Source organism: Ascidia mentula, chromosome 9 (genome assembly GCF_947561715.1).
Source record: "Ascidia mentula chromosome 9, kaAscMent1.1, whole genome shotgun sequence".
Lineage (NCBI taxonomy): Eukaryota > Metazoa > Chordata > Ascidiacea > Phlebobranchia > Ascidiidae > Ascidia > Ascidia mentula.
Genome location: NC_138574.1, coordinates 13,464,739 through 13,477,431, shown reverse-complemented (window position 1 = coordinate 13,477,431; position 12,693 = coordinate 13,464,739). Strand labels below are relative to the sequence as shown.

At 38.4% G+C, this 12,693-nt stretch overlaps 2 protein-coding genes across 2 annotated transcripts in view; both read right to left on the bottom strand.

Moving 5' to 3' along the window:
- Window positions 1–6,084, bottom strand: part of LOC145914300 (integrin alpha-1-like) — a 42,851-nt gene extending 36,767 nt beyond the window's left edge. The window contains exons 1-10 of the mRNA XM_083002111.1: window positions 5,885–6,084; window positions 5,444–5,490; window positions 5,071–5,213; window positions 4,628–4,745; window positions 4,046–4,217; window positions 3,790–3,856; window positions 3,275–3,417; window positions 2,934–3,042; window positions 2,425–2,539; window positions 1,953–2,029 (exon numbers count right to left, since the gene is read on the bottom strand). Of these exons, the coding sequence (XP_082858237.1) occupies window positions 1,953–2,029; window positions 2,425–2,539; window positions 2,934–3,042; window positions 3,275–3,417; window positions 3,790–3,856; window positions 4,046–4,217; window positions 4,628–4,745; window positions 5,071–5,213; window positions 5,444–5,490; window positions 5,885–6,066 (1,173 nt within the window). The 5' untranslated portion in view covers window positions 6,067–6,084. The remainder of the gene's footprint in view (window positions 1–1,952; window positions 2,030–2,424; window positions 2,540–2,933; window positions 3,043–3,274; window positions 3,418–3,789; window positions 3,857–4,045; window positions 4,218–4,627; window positions 4,746–5,070; window positions 5,214–5,443; window positions 5,491–5,884) is intronic.
- An 886-nt stretch (window positions 6,085–6,970) lies between these two features.
- LOC145914639 (collagen alpha-1(XXI) chain-like) lies at window positions 6,971–9,400 on the bottom strand. The gene is made up of 7 exons (XM_083002459.1): window positions 9,301–9,400; window positions 8,850–9,027; window positions 8,507–8,579; window positions 8,018–8,160; window positions 7,648–7,753; window positions 7,431–7,548; window positions 6,971–7,161 (listed from the first exon to the last, which is right to left on the bottom strand). Exons 1-7 carry the CDS (start codon window positions 9,395–9,397, stop codon window positions 6,971–6,973), a joined length of 906 nt encoding a protein of 301 aa, XP_082858585.1. The 5' UTR covers window positions 9,398–9,400.
- Between the last annotated feature and the right edge of the window lie 3,293 nt (window positions 9,401–12,693).

Here is a 12,693-nt window from a genome sequence, read left to right as displayed (position 1 = left end):
TTAAACTTTTATGTTGAAGTCCTGAAGCAAATAACCGGACGCCTATTGTAACGCATCAGTGGTTTTACCTTTTCTTCAGTTTACTTGCCTTGGCCAACAGTGTATTGACCTTGTGGTAAGGTAATACTCTCTGTGGTGCTGTGACGTGTTTTGTTAAATATATTTCAACTTATTATCAATTTACAGCAACAGCACATGTGCTTATCATTGCTTGTCAACGTAGGTAAATTCAACTTAAAAAATTAAAGGAAGACAATGCGTGATTGCAGTTTCGTTTTTCTGCGTCTTCCTTGTGTTTGAACCTAAGCAGTCTTCCTTGTGTTTGAACCTAAGCCGTCTTCCTTGTGTTTGAACCTAAGTCTTCATTGTGGAAAATACCTGCTGTGGTTTCAACTGCGCCACCGACCCTTATTTGATCCGTATTGTGTTCCGCATTTGCATCAGATTTGCAAATAACTTGCACAAATAGGCACGCAGTTTTGACCTTGCCGGGTTAAACTGTTATCGGCTGCAGAGACTTTTAGTGTACTACTTAATTTTTGTAACTAAATAAATATCATATAGTGACGTCACAATCCACCAAATTTAACAGTTATTTTTTTGGAAACGATTTTTATGTTTAAAACACAACAATTATTGCTGATGAACAATGCTGCAACTACGTGTGTACAAGTTATAAACAAGCCTTCTACAATCTAAGTTGTACAGCATAGAAGGTGTGATCACGCCCTGCCGTTTGAAACAGTTTTAAATTATTTTGGTGTTTTTTTAATTACTCTTGCAGGACAATGTCGTCTACAAATGAAACTTGTGGGGCCTCTTTTCATTGTTATTTACCCCTCTTTCATTTGGACGCATTGGTATGTGGAATTCTGCCGTTGTTCTTTGGCGCCCACTTGCGAACGTGTATGTTAAGCAGTTATCTTACTGTTGGCTGTTATGCACAATTGGGCGCTGAGTTTGTATCTGACTTGACACAAATAGTAAATTGTCCTCCTACTTTATCTGAACGTCTACCAAGCATTGTCGTTAACTGTTGTTCTGACTACAGATATTTTGTCGCAAAACTGTCACTCAGGCAACAGCGTATCCTATGCCAGAAGTGGTTCATTATAGCAGCATGTCGACCAACAAAGTAATCGTAGTATTTAAAGTAATATAAACCATTTTGTTTCGACGAGTTAGTTGTGGTGTATTTGTATACCTTTAAAGCGATAAAACCTCGTCATATCGGAAGTGCAACATAACACACATGGTTCCTTTGTTCTAATACACAAACACCATAGCGAAAACTTTTTGTCATGCTTTTGATACGAGCACATGTGAAAGCTTGACAAAAAAGTTGTAGCCGTTTCCACACTGAATAGAAGTTGTTGCCAATGCTATATGATATAACGTATGTTTAGTTTGTAGCTGAATGGCCAGATAATCACTGAAAGCAAAACATACTTTGGTACATATACTTAAACATGCATAACAAGGCAGAATCGCCCCCTTGCGCAGAAACTTTATTTTTGGCGATCCAAGCTCTCGCATTATAGTGGCTGATCCATGTAGGCTACAATGCCTGGACTGCGAAGCCTCTGAACCTTATATACAGGAAGGTTACGTCCAAAGTTTTGTGTTTGCAAAACTCCCGTTTTAAGAATAGTCATCGTGTCTGCAAAAAGATTGTACTTCTTCAAATACGAGCTCTGAGTGGCTGTGGTGTTTTGTTTAATTGTAAATCAACTAATTTTAAACTGATGCTGACGTAAGAGGATGACTATGAGGTGTCTCACCTGTGTCGTTTTCTTCTATTTTCCAAATTTCTTGATCTTTCCACTGTAAACTTACCGCACACCGTCCGCAAACGACGTGTCATCAACTTCCAAACTCACGCCCACATTCAATCACACCAACACACACAAAAACGCCAACACTGCGCTTTCATCAACTAACGTAAAAGTTACCGCATTGCTTTGTGCAATTGAGAATCCTGTTTCCCCCATTTCTTGTCCGTAGAAGACCGACAGGGCATTTCCCCCTCCTGCAATGCAAAATGTTGGAAAAAGTGTTCTGATTTTTTCAGTATTGTCCGCTGTTTTTCGGTTCAAGCTAATCTAAACAAGTTCGCAAGGTTTAATCAAAGACGAGGCATTGTAGTCATGATAGATTATTAAAGTCACTTCCGCAAGAACTGAAAAAGCGTTATCGATGACCTAACGTTAATTGTCTTGCAGTGTAACTGCCTGTCAACTTTGCTGTGGCAAAAGACTTATTATAAAAACATTTGCAACAACGTAAACCTTAAGGTCGTCGTTATCGTACGTGGTGTTCCCAGCTTTTTTCCAGTGAGGGTTTTTACACTTAAAATGTCTGCTTGTGCTATAATTTCAATCCTTTGATTTATAGTTTTTTACTCTATTAAATCTTGAAGCTCACCTTCTAAGGCCAGTTTCAATATTTCGCTTTTAAGTTCCCCTACAATAGTTTGCAGCTTTTGGAAATCAACAACGTTATAAACTCGCTTGTTACTGCTTCCTCCGTTAGCAATGACCTGCAAATAAAAAGAAAAAGGTTTTAAAATCGACTCGCACGGATGATATAATGTCTAGGATGGGTTGAAAACGTGCAATAACTAACCTGAAATTTTATTAATTCCCTAAATTTTATCATTTTTACGGTAATTATTACGTTAAATTTTACTCTACAACTATAACATAAAATACAATTTAAAATAAATATTAACTCCAACAGACGTTTTGCTGTGATGCACATTTTACACTTTTTGCATGAGCTCAGAGCTCATTTTTGAGCCCCGTAGCTCGCCCGTTATGGTCTGTTGGTTTTTCTCAGTTCAAAGCCGGTAGCTCGCTCGCGAACTATTTCTTGTAACAGAGATACTTTTGCTTCCAACCTTTTACACGGATTGAACCTGGCGTGAAACACACCTGTAATTCGGACTCTTCAATTTTGTCACCGACTCCGATAGCGAAGGTAGTGATGCCGTAAGACCTGGCGTAATCTGCTGAAGGTGCAATATACTCAGGGTCGCTTGATCTGTTTCGAAATAACATGAAATTGAATTTTAGTTGGTGTCGCATTTCATATGCTTAAAGAGCGTGCAAATTGTTTTTAGACTCGGCTCTGTAAACGCCATCTGGATGAATTCTTGTTATCTATGGTAAACAACTTCTCAGATCAAGTACAAAATACTTGTTTACCAAGAAGTAAAAGTTCAAAGTATATTTTTCCCATTTAATAAACATTTGGATTATTCAACTCTACTCACTTTCCATCTGTGAGAAGAATCATCACTTTTGATGTCAACGAACTGAAGAAACGTATTGAAGTTTTAAAATCCGAAACCGTTTTGTTGATCGCATGGGCTGTGAACGTTTGCGATGCGAACAGTTTGATTCTGGATACCTTTTTCTAAAACAATTTGTGAATTGCAAACTATAGCACGTTTCTGACAGTCCATGTTAACACATGTATACATAACTGGTCGCAATGTTGGATTCACAACTTGGCGCAGATTTTGATGCAATTTAATTTCAAAAAAATCGAAGGCAAAAGTCCAAAACAAGGCGCTCATAATTGTATCCATAAATTTTAGCTTATACCAGTTATTTGTGAAGTTCATTATATCTAAGCTTGTATACCAAGGGTAGCTGCGGGGTATGTAGAATATGCTTGCAGTCTATACACGCCAACACGCCTACAATTTCCTAAAGTTCTTTGTTGTTCCGAAACTGGTCCCTGTGAAGCGCCTGCCAAGACCTGTCAGTTGCTTTTAATACTTACGCGGAAACATCGTTGGTTTCTGCATTCACCCAGGGCCACTTCCGTCTTGATTTGGTTTAACCTAGGCCTGCAAAATTTCACAAAATCAACAGTTTGTATTGCATTTGCACCGGTAGAATGTTTATAATCCCCTTCACCACATTGATGTAATCTATCTTAAATTCGAATAGTTTCACTGCAAACGTGCGCTTTTGTGCAGAATGTATCTTGCACAAAACCAACGTTAAGATAAAAAAATACTTGAAGATGGGTTTACTTTCTACTGTTGTAATAAGAATATTGAACAACTCCAATCTGGGCGGCCTGGGTTGCAATGTTAAAAAACGAAGCAAGTTCGATTGTCCAGTTTTTCACAATTTCGAAGTTTTCCTTTCCGATGGAGCCCGAGCCATCCAACACAAACATTATGTCCAACTTCTGCGAGCAATCTGTTTAAAACGTTCAAATAATTAGGATAAACAATATTACCCATATAACTGCTTGTCCGGTCGCCTGCGTTTCGCATTGATAGTGATTGTAAGGCACAATCGAAACGTTTAAATTTTATTTTAAATATATTTAAGAGCAGTTGTATGGACTATAGTGTTGGTCCCAAAGTTTTACAAAGTAAGTTATATTCCGGTGTTAAAAAAGGTGGACTTGATCATGCGTCCTTACGTTAGTACATTAATTTGATAGAATGCGATGCGAAACAAAGTGTGTTTACAAAGTTGTATCGTGGACACAATGTAAGATTCAGTTGCTTCATGTGCGAGGAAAAATTCATTCGTTGAATGCGTCATCGACGGTTATTGCGCGGGAACAAAATCCCGCGGAAATACCAGAAACCTAAGTCAACCTGCACGTGATGTTTTCGGGTCCGCTTGCCAGCTGGATCCATTATCTAGACTTCTGTAGCAGTAACCTGGGTTGTAATTGACCTGTGTACATTCCTGCTTCTTAGTTGCAGAGCAGGTCTGCAAACGAATCCAATTTTGATAACAACGCCACACTTTCACAATGCTTGGAAAAAAATCTTAATAATTATATAAACCAATGAACGGTTGTTAAATAACATTCAATATTTTCGTTCCGAAATCGACCCTTTTCGAACGCCAGTTGCGAAGTTGCGGTTGTTGAGTAGCACCTATAGGGTTCAATTTTATCCATTTTTAATTTACATAATGAAAAGGCGTTGCTTTTTCCTCCACTTAAAACGCTGAAGCTGGTTTTCCTATCCACAATCTTTTCCCGCAAATTTCATCAAACATTAAACAACAACAAAAAACTTCGCAAACGTACCACCAAGTCGGAAATTGAGTTTTGAACAGTCTGGCCGAAAGCGTCCCCAGGTTGCACGAACGGTGGGGTGATGTCGGTGCAAAATGTTGTTGAAGATTGATGTTGGAACAATTTTCTTGTGGGGCAGCTCAAAATTTTACCCTCTGATAAACAACTTATTTATTGCCGTTTCCGGAGAGTTAATGTTATGTGCCTATAAATGGCCACCACACCGTAAATGTTATCTTACAAAAAGGTATCGACGGTTTGTAAACAAGATCTATAGTAAATAGTGATATTTGTTATTATTCAACGGTTCAGTTTTTGCCAGTAACAAATTTATTTTCTCTGTCGTTTCGCCTGAAATCGATTTTCAACTGCCAGTGGATGTTACCTTTGGTTTTGTTCGGGGATGATGTTAATGGCGAGCCCACGTCCAATCTACGAATTAATATTTAACATGTCAGTTTTGTGTCGAAAGCAAATTCTCATCGAACTACTTTATTTATCACGTAGTTACTGGCACTGTTTGGCATTGATGCCGTTGGAATTGGATGCGATTGGTTGTCGAAAATACGTGACAGCATGTTTATTTGTTGCCGATTGCCGATTGCCGAAATACCATTAGCAATTTACACTGACTTAAATAGCAATTTACAGTGACTTCAACTGATGATCATCAGTTCTTGCCAATACGTTTTTCGCATGAAACATGAAAATGTTGACAATATTTGAGCCAGTCTCTTCATTCTCACAATTATGAGCAAATCCGTAAATTTACATTGAATTCTCACAATTTCATGCAAATTCAACATGTATGATCAATTGAACTCACGTATCCGGTCCCAATGTTATGCTGTACCCGAAAAAGTTTGCTGTTGTATTGTCGTTATTTCCACTGTCTTTAATGGTTGCTACAATACTAGAATCGGTAGCCAGGTTATGACATTGCATTGTAGCAAACAAGCAAAGAAATAAGATACAAATAATCCTGGAAATGTCCTTATACAACATCATGGCTCGCTATGGCTTCAAACACCTATATAAAAACATATAGAAAACAAAGAATTCTTATTATCACAACTATATCTCGACTGCTTAGTCCCATTTCTTTATTCTGCAATTAAATTTTTTTTAAAGCAGTCAGGCCTTTCCTTACTCGTCTGGGAACCCACGTTCAGTTTTATATAGTCGTCACAAAAATATCCGACTGATTGTATTACATTTAATTTTGAATCATTCGTAATGCGCTTAACGAACATGTGCACCGACGTTGTCACATGTAGCCTTTCTATATACAGTATTTTGAATCCCCTTACCTACTCTCGACTCTAATATGTTAACTCAAAAATGATCGCTTCCGCGTCCTTCAATCTGAATTGAAAACCCCTGTCGCTTCTCTGCTATTCTGCACTTTCTGGTTTCGCAACTTCCCCGACGTAACTTAAAGGAAGTGCGCTTAAAAGTGCTGACGCGAAGTGAGATATTTTTTTTCACAGAATATTTCCACGAATTCAACATTTTTGTATTGGCAGAAAACGTGTAAACGTGTTCATGTACTTCAAGGTCGCTGGTTAAAAGTAGTTGCTTATCCATATGTCCCGCTTCCTTTTTCAAACAATGACTTGAATTTAAGTTTCGGTAATGTACTTTTTCGGTAGTGTTTAATAAGTTTCGGGCGTTGGTTTTTGTAAAAGAATGCCTGATGAAGACAAAGGAGATTGCCTACCACAGTGTAACCATCTCTTACCAACTTACTCGCTCTTCGATCCATGTTGCGAGTGACTAACGTAGGTCTTAGATGGAATCCCATTCATCAAATTACTCACCTTTCCATGAATTGTTTAGTTGCTATCGTTAGACAGAGCTAAGCCACGTGACTAACCTGATATCTTACGCGGCCAATCGCGTTCCGCTTATTTTAACCATTCCACACAACAGCCACACACGAAAGCAAAAAACACACAAGCACGTAAACCCACACAACACACACACACCCAAGCAACCATTCCCAAGTACTGCAAGTTAGATTATACACCTTGCTAGATTGCATTGAAAACCCCATTTCTCCCAGTTGTAATCCCAACGAAGACGCCGCTGTGTTGGAACCACCTGAAGCAAACACACAAGTTACTTTTAAGCACACTTCGTTGCGCCAATATAAATAAATGAAGTAGGTGGAGAACCGCGAATTGTCCGAGTATACGATTTATGAGTTGTTCCATCAAAACTGTCAACTACGTTACACGTTTTGCAGTGAAACTGATGTACAATTGTACATAAAACAAACACATAGAACAAGTATTGGAATGATTTTGCTTCATACGCAACCAGTATACAATCTTCCTAATCTGCGCCAAGACTTGTTGGTTACATTATACCTTCAAGTGTCACTGTAAGAATAGCAGCTTTCAGTTGTCCTACGATTTTCTCCAAATCGGAAAAATCGTCGACAGTAAAGACGTTTTTCTTTGACTGTTGGTTTCCAGTAGCGATGGTCTGCATAAATAACGTTGTTTTAATGTAAATTCTCTGATGTTTATCGTGTTTCAAGTTTTCCGTGGACTATTTGTAGTTTTTATACTGTGTTATTCATACCCTTAGTTCGGTCTCGTTGTATTTTCCAACCCCGACGGCAAACGTGGTTATGCCACGTGATCTGACGTAATCGGCGGTCTCTGGTAACTGGTTTCCGTCCGTTGAACTGAAAACGAACTGCTGTTAATAGAAATCGTTAACCAGCAAAACGCTGCGCTATTTCTGTGCCTGACTTTCCCGAAGCGTTTAAAGTCAATTGTTTTATTTTCGTGCTTCATTGTGAAGGCAAAATGTCAACCAAAAATAAAAAATTACCTTGCATAGGTTAGGTGTGTTTTTTGTATCGTTCGTATCAACCCATGGTCATGTTTATTCTATATTATTCAAACTAAATCTATATTAATTCGCGATTTTAATACTTTCTACTCACTCGCCGTCTGTTAGGAGGATAAGAACTTTTGAAGTTTCGCTTCTCGTGAATCTTTCCGAGTTTTCAAAATCTGTCACGGTTTTGTTGAGTGCGTGGGCTGTGTAGGTTGTGTGGCCGAATTGGAGAATGCGATCCACACTTCTCTGCACGTAAAACAATGTACGTTTTTGACATGTAGGTTATAATAATGCAGTCGCCTCAATTTGTCACAATATATTTAAGTACAATTATGCGATGAGTAGAAACCACACCAACAAAGCCATAGGAGTGCGAGTCACACGTCCTTATAAAACAAACTTCCTCAAATATGTTCACTACCGTTGTAGGATTACATTGAAAATGTATATAGAGCTCTATATAGCCACCGTGTGGTGGAGATTGGCATATGTTATGAGAAGTTTAAATGACGACTGAATAGAACAAGTTGTATGGTTCTATCGCCGATTTGCTATTTTATTTCTATGTCAAACGATAAAGTGTCTTACGCACGTTGAAACACTCGACTGTTGGACAGGAACCAAGCTTGACTTCTGTCTTTAGGAATGGTTGACGGTGAATGCCGCTGTGGAACAAAACACGTTTTTAACTGCTAAATTGCCCAAATAGTATAACCTATCACTTGTGGTATTGTCAAGTTATATGACATGACCCAATGAAGCGAGAGGAACTCGCGAAAGCTAGTGTGCTTTTAGAAAATGTTAAATCAGTCTTTTTAGCAGCGCCAAGACCGGAAAGGCGCACTGTAATATATTGCGTGGCATGAACAAAAGAACTTTGTAGTAATTGAGCTGTTGATTTTGTTAGCAACACTTTCCAGCAGACAACAACTTACCGGTTTAGGTAGTAATGGGAGTACTGGACGACCCCAATGCGGGCAAAACCCGTATCTATACTGAAGTAGGCCGCCATATTTTTGACCCAATCTTTCACCAGTGTGAAATTTTTGGATGTAATTGAACTTGAGCCATCCAAGACGAATATTAAGTCCAAATCCCGTTCACAATACGAATCTGTACAAAGAAATATAAAGTTTTAATCTTTTGATTTGCTCAATGAAAGACTACACGTTTAAAAGCAATATTTATCCATTTATAGGCTGGCATATTTTCACAAGGACATCAACTTGATATATTTACACTAGAAATTTGTAGGTATTGTTTTAGCTGTGACACTACCCAAATCCTGATACGACCAATATTTTCAGTTAAAAAACCTGATTCTATCTATGACTACTTTATTGAGATTTTATTGCTGAACAAACCAAAAACGACCGCATTTCTAACCTTTCGTTGCAGTTTTGGGTCCTGGTTTCCAAGTTGTTCCTCTGTTTCTACTTCTGTAGCAAAACCCCGGCCTGTACATAAGTAAGCCACAGGGCATCTCTTTGGTTGGGGAACATGTCTGAAATATTTTATTTGGAGTCAATGAATGTTTACAAAACGTTGGAAACACAAACGTATGATTCCTGTGCGGAAGGGTATTCCCTTCGTTTATAGGCAATGAAAATGAGGGCAAAAAAATTAACCGTATTCAAACTTTTTAAAAGAAACAGGTTTCTGCTAGTATTTCACATTTGGTCAAGTACTTCATGTTGGTCGATGCCTGTGACGATAACGACCGTCGTATCTCCTGAAAATGACGTATTTCGCATCCCGTACATTATGACGTAAATAACACATGTGACGTCTGCAACCCGACACCCGGCGACCCTTATAAGCAGAAGTCCGCACCACGTTTAACACATCCACTTACGCTTAGTGTAGCATCCGGTAGCACGTTGACGCTCAGTCCGAACGCGTCGCCCGGTTCGGCGTTTGGTGGCGCAACAGAGCTGCACGAGGTGTCGAGTGAACGAGAAACACGGCATGACAATATGTTGCCTTTGGCTGTGCAATTTACGTCATCTACAAACACACACGTGGTTTAAGTGCTGGTGTTTCCTACCCGGTGGTACGCGAGCACCGTTCCGTAATTTACGGATACAGTTCGAATTTAAAAAATCGTGATTGATCTCAAAATATTCGATACTTCATCCACTAGATTACTTTATAACACTCAACTATAGGTGGTACGCGTCGAAATTGTTTTACCTCCAAGAGGTACGCAACCGCAAAAAGGTTGGGAATCACTGCTATAGTGTTTCTTGTAAATGTGTCAAAATTCAATCTCGAATGTATACAAAGATATAGAAGAAGGGCACATGCGGTCAGTTTACTGTAGCGTTTATCATTAATTTTAATTTTGGCTCATTATTAAATGAAGTTGAACTATAATTTCATTGTATTCAGCTCACTTCTTTGAAGATCTGCAACTCGACACTGTGTTCTATTGTCCGGATTTCTTCGCTTCGGAGCTCCAACATAGAGTCTGTACATTAAACAAACAAGGTACACATAACATTAAGGTCAGCTTATAACTTACAGACACCAAGCATGGATGGTTATACATGCATATATTCTCCGATTTCATGTTACAAGCGTGTGGTTTAGCAAATTTTATGTGAGATAAACGTTACTTCTTCACATGTTGTGAATTCAAGTTTCCTATAGTGGTTAATATTTAATTCGATGAAGTCAAAATCCTAATTCATTTGCATACTAAATAACAAACCCAGTTAATTTGGCCTGTTTACATTATTTGATGAGTCATTGAGTTTATTCCAAGTGTATCTAAATTATAAGCCACTCAACCTCCTTCCTTGAAAATCGATGTCGTAGCCAAAGTAGGCGGGCGCGATGTCTCCAGACGAAATCTCATTTGCGTTTAAAACATCTGAATGAACAAGTTGAATCGTGCCAGATGAAGTTGCCAGGTTTGATCCAATCGTGACGGAGGGAAAATACAGACATAAGCACCATAAAAAACAGTGTAATAGCATCCTTGTGGAAAGGGTTATACAAAGTCCCTATTTATCTTTATATTGTCTTCTTCGACCCCGCCTGAACGTACCTAATTGTTCAAACAGAATTCCTAAAAACAACTGACAAAAAGTTAACGCTATCTCCAACCACTAACGACACAACTAAAGGTATAAATCCAACTTTAAAAGCTAAACAACACATCACAGGAAAACTCTGGCTATTTAAAATAATCAGCTACATTGTTAACCCTCCCTGATATGAACTGGTTGCTTTTAAAGACAATACCACAATCCCTAAATTTTGTAAATTTTTTCTCTATTTGCACGACCGTTTTTTACCAAATATTGGAATTAACACCACCAAGAAAATGAGGATAATGTCACGTTTTTCGTGACCAAAATGTGACTTCCACACGCAAATGTGGTCAACACGCAAATTTCTTCGTAACAAGGAAGTTACTTTTCACTTCCCAACTAATTCTGAGGTACATGGGTGGCAATTTATTTTAGCAATTTATTTTGAAAAGCCCAAGAAATAACTTATCATGTCCAAAAAAGGCACGAGAGTTTAAAATTTGATGATAATCGCTGAGGATTTGCTTTTTCTACTGCTAGGTAAAAACACCAACTTATCTTAATACGTTTTTAGGGCAATTTGGTTTTACTAGATGTGGGTGCTTTTAGCTAAAATACCAGGAAATAAAATATGTACTGTGTTCGTGCCGCATTGTGCGCCATGGCACTCTCTTAACTGAGTGATACTTCCGCTCAGAGTCCGTTGCGCTTTTTATAGGCAAAGTGGAGCCAATGATATGGTTTCTGTGAGCTGTAGACAGAAGCTTGCGTATAGTGGCCCGGGCTGGTGTTTTACCTTCCTCCCCACAAACATTTTGCATCTCTAAACTGACTATTATTTTTTCGACTATTGACTTAGTGACTCATATATTATAATAGTCTTCTTATGTACTTGATAACAACATTTAACATTTTCTTACTGAAATCAACCTTTTTCCAACGTCACTTGTTGTGCGTTACACAGGTGAACACTTCACTCAATTATCGTTCTATTTGAATAAGAACTGATGGTGCTGTTTATCGAAACTTGTTTTTGTATTCTAATTTTATGTACTGGTTATTCGTCAACGCCTCATGCTACCAATTCCTACCCAAATTGTGTTAACTGGCACGCTTTCTCGCCAGTATTTAAATATTCCAAAACAAGCCGCGTTTTGTCATGAGTTTTGCATTAGGCTCAGAATGTTTGTTTTGCCAAATCCGGAAATAGATCTGTTTCTTCTTCATTTTCGCGTGGCTCGTCGTGGCGTCTGACACATCCTTCCAGTGCTCATATGTTGGAACTTTGATACACATAAAAGTACCATTTGCGAAAGAATTTTAGAGCTTTGTAACTATCCTAACCTCAACAACCGTTAAACTCATGCCTGCTTGGTACGTCTTATCTTAAAAATTAAAAATTTTGAGACCCTCTGAGAGATAATCGCTCAGCGTCTTCCTGCGTGATTATGACATTTCGACAAATATGGTGAACAGACCGCACAAAGCAATCGTCGCGCTCATAACGCAAAAAATGGTAAGTACTAATTGATCAACAAATTTGGCAAGCTATGCACAGATTTGAGGTCGGTTGGCTTGCCAAGCTAATGATCGGGAAATTGGGATTTCCAAATTACGTAGGCAAGCGTTGCGCTCAAAGTTTAGTTTTCAAGCTGCATCTTTGATTGCAAAATCCAACTTATCCACTAATAGTCCCGAAGGTAACACAGTTTTCATAAGATTTTTGATTTTAATTGCAACA